Source organism: Silurus aristotelis (genome assembly GCF_946808225.1).
Source record: "Silurus aristotelis genome assembly, chromosome: 6".
NCBI lineage: Eukaryota > Metazoa > Chordata > Actinopteri > Siluriformes > Siluridae > Silurus > Silurus aristotelis.
Genome location: NC_139579.1, coordinates 19,456,106 through 19,468,873, shown reverse-complemented (window position 1 = coordinate 19,468,873; position 12,768 = coordinate 19,456,106). Strand labels below are relative to the sequence as shown.

Genomic DNA, 12,768 nt, shown 5'->3' with positions numbered 1-12,768 from the left:
AACCATTTACATATTATCTAGACTTCGATTTGCCATCTAAGTGCTGTATACAGTATCCTCCAAAAGTATTGGCAAAGGCCACTGCATTAGTGTATGAGATCAAGAAATGAATGATAGATGGAACAAAATCCTTTTATTTTCTGATATCTGCTACTATATTTATACTATATTTGAACTTAGAACATTAAAAAAAGAAATTTTTTAAATCCGGGCAAATATATTTAAACATTGAAGTAAATGACACCCAATTTTTTTGTGATTCTTTTGTAGTTTCGAATAGGTCATTTGTTTTGGGGGCAAGGTAAAATGCTACTCACTTCAGTTAAGTACGAGTGATTGTAAAAACCTTCCACTTTTACCTCAGATCAAGTCCTTTTTTGTATGTACGGTAATTTCCGGACTATAAGCCGCTACTTTTTTCCCCACGCTTTGAACCTCGCGGCTTAAACAATGAAGCGGTTAATTTATGGATTTTTCAGTGTTTTTTGCCAAAAAAATGATCCCCGTAACATTAGACCAATGAAATTGCCAAACGGGTTAAGGTTAACCAATGAAACTCTTTATATTAAATCGCGCTCCCACTGAATTGGGCCGCACTACATCATAAATATGGTTGAGGTTCCTCTGACGTTTGACCTGCCGCTCACTCGCACTGGCAACAGGAAATGCGGCGTCACGCTAAAAACAACCAGGCATGAAAAAAACTCACGTCACCTGTGTTCTGAGCTGCACGGCATCGGGAGAAAAGCTTCACCGATGGTGATTTTTAAACACACGACGATGCCAAAAGAAAACTCCTGAGAGAAATTGTTGTGAAAGGAAGGAGGAAGACAGTGAACAATGACTTTCTTGGTATTCTACCGTTTAGATACAAGCCGTGTAACAGTCACTGTCTTTCATTAAAGCTATTGTGTAAAGTTCTTTAGTTTAAATGTAGACACCTATAGACAGGTGCGGCGTATTTATGTTCAAAATAAAAATCTGTCAAATTCAGTGGGTGTGGCTTATATTTGGGTGTGCTTTATAGCCTGGAAATTACTATAGTATCTTTTGGATTATATTGTCATAAAGGTGTCTATTCCAAATAAGTTTTCTCTCCAAGTTGGCAGATTTTGTTTTCTGTAACTTAAGAGTTCATTCTGCTGCTACCATCATAAGTGACATCATCACAAAGATTAGTGAGCCTGTTTCAGAAACACCCATGCAAGCTCAAGCTGTGATATACGCTCCAGCATGCTTGACCAGTGAGGGTCTTTGATTTGGATAAACAAATTGGACTCTTTCTTTCTTCATATTTTTCTCATTTCATCACTTTGGTGAAGATCAATTAAATCAATTAAACACTATTTATCTTGGTTCCAGAATTTGTGAGGCTCATCTATGCATTTCTGAAGCATGCATAGATGTGCTTCCATGTGTGTGTTACAGTGCACTGTTTTGGGCTGTTTTGTCTTAAATTAAATTAGCTTGGTCATAGAGGGCCTGTTTAAAGAAGCAGAAAATACAAAATCTAACACGTACTGTTTTAACGACGAGGCATTTATTTTTTTTATTGCTTGTAGCCAATAATTCATCACAGCAAAAAAGGCATCACTAACAGGCACAGAAAAGCTACCCAGTACCAGTAGGTGGCTCTGAAGGGCTGTTTTAAATGTATTATGCAAAAAAAAAAAATTGCTGGGTACATTAATATGAATTGAACAGTAATGTTAAGCTTCAGGGTTGTTAATATGAATTGAACAGTAATGTTAAGCTTCAGGGTTGTGCATATTCTAGTCCAGAGCAACTTACTGCCTGAAAATAATGGATGTGGATTTTTTTTTCTACTCTCGAGATATAGTGTTGCCCGTGCGTCAGTCATTTTTTTTGTTGGTGCCATTGTCAATTTGTTACTTACATGTGTAAATAGTAAATTTTTCCAGTAATTACAACTACAGTAAGATTGGGGAGAACATTCAAGATGTTGTAATGTAATACTTTTATGGTATTATGTTCTATATGGTTATGTTCTATAAAATATGCAACACTTTTACAAATAGACGTTTAGTTAATTATATAAATATCTGATCTTTTTTGCTAAGATTACATTTAAAAAGCATCCTGCATAACACAAAAAGTGAGTTAGTTGGTTATGGCACTTGATGCCCACACAGGTCTAAGATGCAGACAAGGTCATGATTGCAAGAAGAGCAGATTGGAAGAAGAGCAGGGTAGTGGGGCTTTGGAATCCTCATGAGAAAATGCTGTGTCAGAATTGCATTTCATTTTCCCCGATAATGCCTAGCCGACCATCAATTCCCCATTTAAACCTTTCCCAGTCCATGTCCCTATCAGTCCTGCTGTTCAGATACACAAAGGCTGCACAACAGCCCCTTACCATGCTTTTCTTTCTCTCGTTTCTTTCTTTCCAGGAGAACAAAGTGATGAAGAGGACAGTACCAACCAAAGCCCTGTGGAAAGTATTCCTATTAGAGGTAAAAAGTCAGTACAGACATCCCGCCCAATTGGAAGATTCTTTTCTTGGTCAGTGAATAACGGGGGCCTCTCCCCCAAAACAGACATTTGTGAAAAGATGATGGAGGTGAAAGTTTTAGCTAAACAGCAGAACAGGTCTTCTAATTATCACAGGAGAAAACAAGCTCATCTCCCCCTTCTTTCTGTCATTGGTACACATGAAGCTGAGATTCTCCGGCGGCATAATGCAGCCATTTAATTGTCCTCCGGCCAGCTGGGGGGTGCCATACAAGATCTGGCATTGGTTCTCATTATCTTCTACAGCTAGAGGCAGACTTGAAAAGATTGGATGTGAAGGCATGTCTTTAAGAGTTCAGAGTAGCAAGCCCCCAGCACCAGGCTCAGAAATGTAAAACTGTCCATTATTCCACTTGGCTATCTGATTTCATACTGTGCCTTTCATCTGCTGGCTTGCCTAAAGAAAGAAGTCCAGCATCTTACTGCCACTAATCAAAGGCACTGCAGTACAAAAAAAGCAAAAAAAAAAGAAAAACACCTCTGTTATCCCTGCGCAGGTCGGAGATGTTTACCAGGCAGTCACTAGGATCGTTCTTTTGCAGTCATCACTGTAAACACCCAAATCATCTAAATAAATCCCTTTTAATGTGTTTATTTCTATTCTATTCACTGCGCACAGTGATGTTTTTGTAGACTGCAGCACACATGAAAGCAACCTTTAGATTTAGTTTAGCTTTCTTAGTCAATAAAAACATGGGGGAAAGGCACTGTTTATGTAGCGTGCATGTCATCATTTCTAGTATTGCCAGTGAGGTAATGAGGCATCGCAGAGTATAATGTCTTTTTTGCATGTTATACAGTCACTTTAGGAGCCATCGTTCAGGAGCAATTGTCATTGTTATTATTTTCCTTTTTCTGCCTGTTATTATTATTGTTATCTTTGTCTTTTTTTTTTTTTCTTTTTTGTTTTTTAAATTATTATTATTTTGAATTTTCTTATCAGTTGTAGTGAAAGTAGGAAAAATCCTACAATGTCACACAGTTAGTTTGGCTCTCAAAGGTTTACCTGACAATTCTTTAAATAATTTGGTTTATGAAGTTGGATCTGCCATCAGTATACAGTATTTTAGGCAGGTGAGCGCATACTGGATTATGACTATAAAACAAGCTACATGCATATAGATAGAATATGCACATTTCAGATCATCAACGGCATTAAATAAAAATCTATAACAATTATAAAAAAAAAAAAAAAATTATATATATATATATATATATGTATATATATATATATATATATATATATATATATGTATATATATAGAGCGCTACTTAAGGCCACTTTTGAAACAAAACTTTTGGAATGTTAGCTCAAAGTAAAACAATAAAGGATGAGCTCATATTTCAGCAAGTGTGAGCAGCAGAGATTATTATTCCTTAAATGTAAAATTTTAGTTTAAAGAACACCATGTTAATGCTGTCTTACCATTATCATTATTCCTTTTGAATGTTTTTGAGACAGAAGCATGATTTGAGGTCTGAATTGAGGTCTGATGAGCGATAACAAAAAGGATAGCGTGCTTCTTGTTGCATGGCGACAAACCGGCTGCTTCGTGTCTGAACTAAATCAATAGTTTAGTGTTCATCTTCTGTCTTTCCACCTCCACTCTTTCCTCATCAGAGCTCTCAAAGGCTCCTGTTGGTTCATCAAACACAGAGGCTCTGCAAAGTTGGAAACCCAGGTCCTGGGCAAATATTTGATCAGCCTGTTTTGTGTGTGTGTGTTTTATCTTTTATCTTTATTTTTGTAGAGACAAAAGCATATCAGCTGCTTAAACAATCAGTCACACAAGAGAACCAGTGGCAGAATGCACAGAAGGAGAAAGAGGACGAGGATGGTTCTGACTTCGAGCCATCAGGTAAATGATCTAGATTTTTTTTTTTTAAGACTACTATTATTTACACAATGCTAAGCAGTGATTCACACACACTGGTGATTCTCGGGTTATAGTGGTAATGTTATCAAGAATCATATTATTCTTTTTTTTTTTTTTGTCATGTAATCCAAGTGTTCTATTATATAATTGCCATATTTTCATTAGTAATTGAACAGTTGTAGTGCACGTGCCTTACTTTTTTATATTCACAGGTTTATCAGATAGTGAAAAACCAGGGAGTAGCAAAAGGCTAATTCAAGACAACATGCGGTAAGAAACTGTTTGAGTGATGATGATTTGCATGTGTTTTGATAAAAAAAAAAATAATTTAATGTAAATAGAGAACTGTGATGAATTTTCACACTTTTTTAATAACATGCATCCTCACACAGCAGTATATTTGATTGCCTTTCCAAATCACAGCTTTAAATCACAGAAAAGCTTGAGTGTAGAATATTTTAACTCGCACGTCAATAAATCTATGTACAATCAGCTATGAAATGCAGAGGAGCAGGGCTCTCCGTGCTGATGTGCCTCTTCACTGTGGATGTATTAGGGCAGGTAATGGGTGGGCAAACATTATGAGGAGTAATCGTCTTTGATTTCATGTGATTACTGAGCGCCGTGCTGACACAAGGGCCAGGAGTCTGTTGGCCCAAGCTCTTCCTCTGCACTGGCTCGTTTTGTTCTGTACACTCCTTCTCTCTCTCTCTCGCTCTCTCGCTCTCTCGCTCTCTCTCTCTCTCTCTTTCTCTCTCTCCTTTCCTGGCTAGCTTACACTATTAGCCAAGGGAAAGGCATAATGGCCACACTCGATCAGAGCTCTCTGATGGATGCCATGGCCTGCCCAATGAATGGCTGCATTAATAAACATGAGCCATCTCCTGGGCAAGATGCTTTCAGATCATAACCCATCCCCCTCACCCACCACACCCCACAGCTCCAAGTTATAGCACACACTGTCAGAATCTGTTGAGCAAGAAACACAGACCCAGACCTCAGGACGGTCATTTCAGTGATGAGGTCACAGTGTTTTTGTTTGCTTGGACTGGTTGTAAATCAGTTCAATATAGTGTTGCAGTTTAAAGGCAGAAGATTTTTAGTGTTGTGTAGTTTTCCAGTGAACGCTTTCATATATATATATATTTTTTCCTGTTTAAGAATGCCTCTTACCATTGCAATTTCTTGCGCTTTATTGCTTCCACAAGTGCCCTACACTTGAACACTACAAAACATGTGCTCATCTCTCTCTCTCTCTCTCTCTCTCTCTCTCTCTCTCTCTCTCTCTCTCTCTCTCTCTCTCTCTCTTTCTGTTTTTCGCGCTCTCTCTCTCTCTCTCGCTCACACACATATACACACTTATTGCTGTTATTTTGTTACTGAGATGATGAGCAACATCAAAAGACGAGCTGGCTGGGCCTAAAGTTGAAAAAAAAAAATTATGCCTGCCTCTCTGTTGTCTTAGCCATAATTACGATGTGGCAGTTAAGCCGACGCTACAGCTGAGGGATTGGAGTTTAAAGCAGGGCTTTGCTGCAAAAAAATGCATTTATGGGCTTTTGTGCTGCTCCTCATTATTTGTGGGGCCGATTCATTAAGTAATTGGTTTGCAGTTGTTTACATGAGTATTAAGGCCCCCTATTCAGTAGCCTTTGAGAGATACATTGTGCAAATGTTGCATGTTATGAATGCCCAATGGGAGGCGGGGGGCCAGGCCTATTGGCCAAACACTGCACTCGGCTGAAAGGAGCAGAGAAAAGCGTTGAGCGCTTCTTTGCATAGCAATGACTCGCTCCTTAATAAGCTTTCCAGATTAAATGCATGCAGTCCATACAAGATGCAAGAGATACTCTTAACACATTTATATCTGCTCATTTTACTATTATGGCACTGGAGAGAATTGGGGTCTTTCTTATTTTTCCTTCTCTTTTTGTCTCTCTCTCCCACACACATGCACACGCTCTCTTGCTCTCCCTTGCTGTAAGCTACTTTTATACGCACAGTGCTGTATTAATATTAATGACATGGAAAGCAAACAGATCAGCTACAGTTTATTAAAGATAAGCCAAACTAAATCTTTTGCTGGCATTGTAGTGTGTAAATCAATAATGCTTTTGTGTCCCAGTAGGGATGAAACGCACAATAGTAGAATAGTACGCAGGGTAGTAAAGAAGCCACGCTCCATGTAAAGACCACTTGTTCCCTTCCTTTGTTTAGGGGTCCATGCCACAGCTTCCTCCTCTCCTGCAGCTATTCTGTCCTGTTCTACTGTAGGCATGTGCTGTGACTCTGATTTCCTCCACATGGATTATTTCCTGATGTTATTTAGTTTCAAGCTGCATAGTTGTGAGTAACTTGGTTTCTTAAATGTGGCTTTTTATCGTTTCTTAAATGTTTTGTTGCCGTACAACGAGTATGAGACACAATGCACTTGCTCCATAATTAATTTTTTTGTGGCAAGAAAGCATAAGGTAATTCCTACATACACAAATACTCGTAATTGTCTGCCTGGCCTGTCAGCTAGGTAGTTGTGAAGTGTGTGTGTGTGTGTGTGGGGGGGGGGACAGAGAAAAGATATAGTTGCAGCATTCATACCTCGCAGCCACTGGGGGTCACTCTGCTTTTTTGTGATTTCAACAAGCCAGTTAAGTTAAAGGTCAAATCAATGCCACTGTATAATTTTACACAACCTTGTTGTTTTAAAACATGTTTACTCATTGTGTATGCACTGGACATTACTCGTTGTTCTTTTTATTTATTGATAGTTTGATTATTTTCATGTTTGCTCCTCCGATGCAACATTCTCTATTTTCACTTTAGCGATTTCAATTTATTTACTGGCATAACTTAATATTTTACTGCCTAATTCTGGATTTTAGTACATTTCTGACATCTTGTAATTGCTCCCACGAGCTTCTCTTCAGTGTACTTATAGCAAAAAAAAAAAGGAAACAAAAAACCCCCAAATAAAATCCATGCAGTTCTTGTGCTCAACCAATAGAGAGCAGTCATATTTCAGCTTACTGAATAACCAAGTCATTTCCGGACAGTGTCCTGTAGAGGTCGCTCTTGTTGCTCTTGACTAAGTCATTACCTCATTGTGACACTCCCCATATCCCCTCACCCACCTCCTCCGGCCGCAGTGCAGTGCAGAGGTCTAATCAATCCGAAATCAGGCGTGCTGCAGGTCAGTGCTGCGATGAGTGTGGGAGGAGGTGAGAATGGCGGCACTGCCTCATTTTTGCACCCTTACACAAACATTGTTTCAGAGTGCATATGCTATTAGCATTTCTGTGTGGGTGGTAATTTTTTTTTTTTAACCCAAGTAAATAAGCGGAATTTTCCATAATAGTTCCATGTGACTAATTACAATACACAATAGCTGCTAGTTTGAAATGATACTTGACATATATAATTCTTTGCAAATTCTTCGGTTCAAGAAATTAATTAGATTTTTATTATGTATTTCATTTCTCCCCTTTCTCCCATCCTTGTTTCTTTTCAACCTGCCTGTCTTCCATCAGGCATTTTTGCTTAATCTCTTTGAAGAGATATTGTTAAGTGACATGAATGAGGGATAATATTAAACGCAGTAGTTCAGGGACTTTGACCGCATGTTTGTTTCTTTTCAAAAACAATTTCAGAGCAGAGAAACGGTCTCGTTTCCCAGACCCTTTTATTATGTTTAATCACACAACTATAATGATGCGAGATCACTGTTATTATGAAAATGACTGCCCAGATGCCAAGCATGGAACAGGAGCAGTCTGTTTACCTGTAGCCCAGTGAATACAACGTGCTGTCTGCCTTTTTATTCTCGTTTTAAATTCATAACGGCAACCCACACATATATTATGTCCCATATATTAATGTAACAAACGCTTGCATGGAAATGAACAGGGGCACTTTGCATCTAACATTGCAGGTACGTCCTAATGCCCAAAACAATGTGCAACAGACACTGGGGGGAAAAAAACTACACAAGCACTGCAGCAGAGGTAAAACAGAGGTTTCCGTCAAAGTGGTAATTTGCATCATTTTACACATTACATTCACCTCCGTGTATGAGACACAGCCAAACAGTCGCCGGTCCAGTCTTACATATTCAGATTCGTTGCCTCAATTAAGTGAACCTCAGCACAAGATGAACTGGCATAAATGTTTATGGAAATGGAATATTAGATTGGAGGGGTCAGTGGCATCCGCAGCTCTCTATGGTAATCATGTCTTGAAATCAGACCCGTCCCTTCTGAAGAGGAGCATTTGATGGAGCGTTCCCATGGCATGCAAGTCATAGAAGAAGAGCCCAATTTTACACACAGAAACAGGCATTTATTATTTTGCTTGTTCTTGTTATAAACACAAAAGGACAATTTGTTGATTGGTGTAAGAGATGAAAAGAAAAACTGATGTTTAATACTTTTGCAGGACCACCCCCCCCCTCCCCTGTTGACAATCGGTCGAATTTCAGTTCAGTTACGCGATTACACGATTAATGAGATTAAATATACCATTGTGCTCTTCAAGGCTACATCAAGAATCTGCATAAAAATAAAAATAAATCTTTTTTTTTTTTTTTTTTTTGCATCTTCTCTAGAGGTTAGTAAATTACAAAAGCAGGGTGTATTCATCGTTCTCCACTAGTTCATAATCACTTCACCTTGCAGAACATTTCTAACGAGTTATATCATGCATCATTTGTAAAATACATTTCAGCAAAAAAAAAAAAAAAAAGCATTAAAGTACATACTTTGCATCCTGTTTATTTAACATTGGATGATAATTTATACAAAAAAACAAGTGCTGAAACTAGGAAGTAAATCCTATTTGATTATTGTTGTAATAGATACTACATACTATAAAGTGTGCTTGAATATACACATTTAAGCAAAAAGGCCATCTTATTTTAGCAGTTGCCAAGAATGACTAGAAAATGATGGATGTTTGACTAAAATATGACTGAAACGTGGATTAATTCAGGTCAGGGGTGCTGACCTGGAGAGTTCTGGGAATAACCCAAGATTTATTATTTTTCTTTATTTTCTTTGAGACGCACAAAAAAAGAGAAAGACGCCGAATAAACAATATGGGTATATGATAACGCCGAGGATGCTGATAAAGATGAAGACGAAGACGACATTGTTAGGACCTGAATAGACCCTGTGCTGATGGAAATTGAAGAGGAAGCCTGTATGAAAAGTAGCTTGGGCTCTTGCATATGCATTGCTACAGATCAAAGGCTTGCCAGGGGTCACTCATTTACATAGAGATATCACTGATGCTATGGGAACCCAGCAACCCTCTGCTCAGAACACTTGTGAATAAAGAGGGCCTTGACTGGGTCCTTCAGCACAATTAGAAAAGGAGTCAAGGAAGTTTATTTGGCCACTCTGCTCGTTTGCAAACAGCCTTAGCAGGCAAATGGCAGCTCCCTGGAAGTTTTATATATATATATATATATATATATATATATATATATAAAATATAAACATTTTTATGAATTTTTTTTTGGTCTGTGTAAAATGGGGAAAAAGCTGGCTTTGTTTTTATGAAATGCTAAGTGGTACGATGAATCTTTAAGGAATAGCTGCTTTTACCATCTTTTTGTCTTTTCTTTGTGAATTCTATTCTAAAAAAAAAAAACAAAAAAAAAAACGGACATTGTGAATTCTTGTTAGTGAGGATTATCACAGTGCAGATTATTCTCTAATTATTTGTGGATGCTGTCGAACATCTGTTTTACCACTGGATGGATTCACACAAGTTGGTGGTAGTCATAATAAGCTGAATATTAAATGATAATTTGATGATTCAAGTGAGTTGAGTGTTGATGGTTTTGAGGATCAGGTCTTCACAGAACATGTGTGACATGTGACAAATTGCACATACAGCCCATGTAGTGCTTTTGTGACTTGGTGCATATATATATGTGTGTGTGTGTGTGTGTGTGTGTGTGTGTGTGTGTGTGTGTGTGTGTGTGTGTGTGTGTGTGTGTGTGTGTGTATACAGTATATACAGTATGGTGTTTAAATCAAAAGAAAAAGCTTTTAAATGGGCTAACTGGCATCATAATCACTACAGTGAAAAAGATTATAGGCTGCCAGTAAGTCTGATGCCATGCGACTGACAACAACAGCCAAAGATTTGTGCTATTGATGTGAAGCCTTTAAAGAGTATAACCAAAAGAAATGTGACAGGATTTTGTACTCTGTATAGTTGTTTGCTTTGACATGATAAAAAGTGCTCGTTTAATTTTGTGATGGATTTTAGGGGTTAAAAAAAACACAGATTGGAGCCCTTCTTAATATTAACTTATATATATATATATATGTGTGTGTATATATATATGTATATATATATATATGTGTGTGTATGTATGTTTGTTTATTTATTTATTTTGACAGGAATGATGCGAATATAAAAACCCAGGCCTTCTCTGCAGTTCAGTCAAAAGGTAAGACCAAATTTAGTTATCAGGTGGATTGAAGGTCTAAATTGCACTACATTGTTCGGGTAGTTGACCCTTTTAATGTATTGCTTTTTCTTAAAACATTATAAGTTAACCACAGAGTTGCTGAATTCACAAATCTGATTGGTCAGATTATGTAAATTTTCACTACGTGCATAGTTCTGACATTATTTATTTTAATGTACTTGCACAAGTATGCTATTGTTTAGTAAAAGCTTATTAAGTAGGACTTGACTTATATAATCGAAGCCCAATAATAAGCGAATGAAAGCCATGTTATTAAATTGTAAATATGGAAACAGCTGTGAAAAGATATACGTTTCCAGTGTGAGTGTTGTGTAACGGTCACTATGTTCTCCACCATAAGAGTCTACAGTTGGAGAACATGTCTACAGTGCTTTTCTATTACTTAGTAACAGGTGGAAAAAAGCTAATTGGAAAATGATCATTGTTTCTTTCAAGCAGCATGCCACATTGTCTTTTATTCCTGACTCATCTACATCTTAAAAGCTTGCTATATTAGCAGTTAGCAATTAATGCATACACTTTGTGTAGTAAGGCTTTCTGTATTTTATTTAGAAGCACCAAGGGACTTATCTTGACACCAGTCAGTAATAAGCATATATATGATCAAGATTTGCATGACAAATTAAATTTTTATTGAAACATGTTAGTTATTGATATTTAGCTGAACCAGATTCTGTCTGTATCGTATTCTCATCCTTTATACTTATATTATATGCATACATGTTTGTGTATACTAAGTGACAATGAAATTATTAATAAACGCACATTTATTATTACTTATGCATTTGAATGGTTTGTGATGGCAGATACTGATACATATATTTTTTTATTTCTTTCTTAGCTTTTTGGGGCGATTCAGATGACACCAACTCGGAAATAGAAATGGCCTTGTGTCCTCGTTCCTGCAACGCTAATAACAGTGACTTTGATGACTTTTATGATTAAGGTTTTATTTGTACCAAGAGGCCGTTTCACCCGACGCTGCAGTAACCCTTTTCACTAAATAAAAAGTTTGTTTCCGAGGAACATGAAAGCAAGGAACAAACAAGTAAGCAAAGAACATGGAGAGCGTTCAAAACAGACTGGTGTTAACCCTGCTTGAGTCTCTTTAACTGAACAACACTTGGGCTTGGTTAAAACAGATTAAACTTGGTTTTTAAAGTGATTTCCTTTTGCTCTGTGGTAAATATTACAAATTTCAGATCTCAACACATTGCAAGCACCTCAGCACATTTTAGCATCAGAGATGGAGTGGAATGTTGTGAGTCAACTCTAGTGAAAAGCTGCTACACAATGGCCTTTCTGGATGCTGCTGAAATACCTTTGAACTCACTCAAGTACCTATGGCCCATTTAGAAGGACAAAATGTGTTGCACTCATCTGAATATAGAAACAAATGCTCGCTATATTTGCACTGCCACAAGAACAAAATCCGATGGCTTAAAGTGTGGGATTCCTGTCTGCGCTGCACACTTTACCTTGAACTAAATATGAACGTGCATATGCGGTGAAAGGTACATGCTTTCACAATTCACTTCTTAATCTATTCATGGTCCTCACTCAGCCTTGAAGAAATTGTTAAAAAGTAGTGTAATGAAGAATTTTCTTTTCTGCATTAATCAAGGATTATTTCTGTAGCCTATTAAATGGCACCAAATATGCATATACTGTGAGGAACATTTACTAAAATGTCATAGGTTCCAATAATATCCAGACTCAGATATATACATTTAAATTTTTAAATATTACCACCTAATGCAACACAGCAGTGTTCCCAACCCCCCCGAAACATCTAATCGGTGCTAATAACTGCAGCCATTTTAATGGAATTGAAACGGCACACACTGAAATTGCCACATACTG

General features: G+C 37.4%; 1 protein-coding gene across 4 annotated transcripts in view; it reads left to right on the top strand.

The window, feature by feature from the left end:
* Nucleotides 1-12,070, top strand: part of kiz (kizuna centrosomal protein) — a 28,749-nt gene extending 16,679 nt beyond the window's left edge. For all 4 annotated transcript variants that reach the window (XM_083544102.1, XM_083544101.1, XM_083544103.1 and 1 more), the window contains exons 11-15: nucleotides 2,412-2,474; nucleotides 4,284-4,391; nucleotides 4,622-4,679; nucleotides 10,814-10,863; nucleotides 11,747-12,070. In XM_083544102.1, coding sequence (XP_083400228.1) covers nucleotides 2,412-2,474; nucleotides 4,284-4,391; nucleotides 4,622-4,679; nucleotides 10,814-10,863; nucleotides 11,747-11,850 — 383 coding nt within the window. In that variant the 3' untranslated portion in view covers nucleotides 11,851-12,070. The remainder of the gene's footprint in view (nucleotides 1-2,411; nucleotides 2,475-4,283; nucleotides 4,392-4,621; nucleotides 4,680-10,813; nucleotides 10,864-11,746) is intronic.
* Nucleotides 12,071-12,768: the final 698 nt, after the last annotated feature.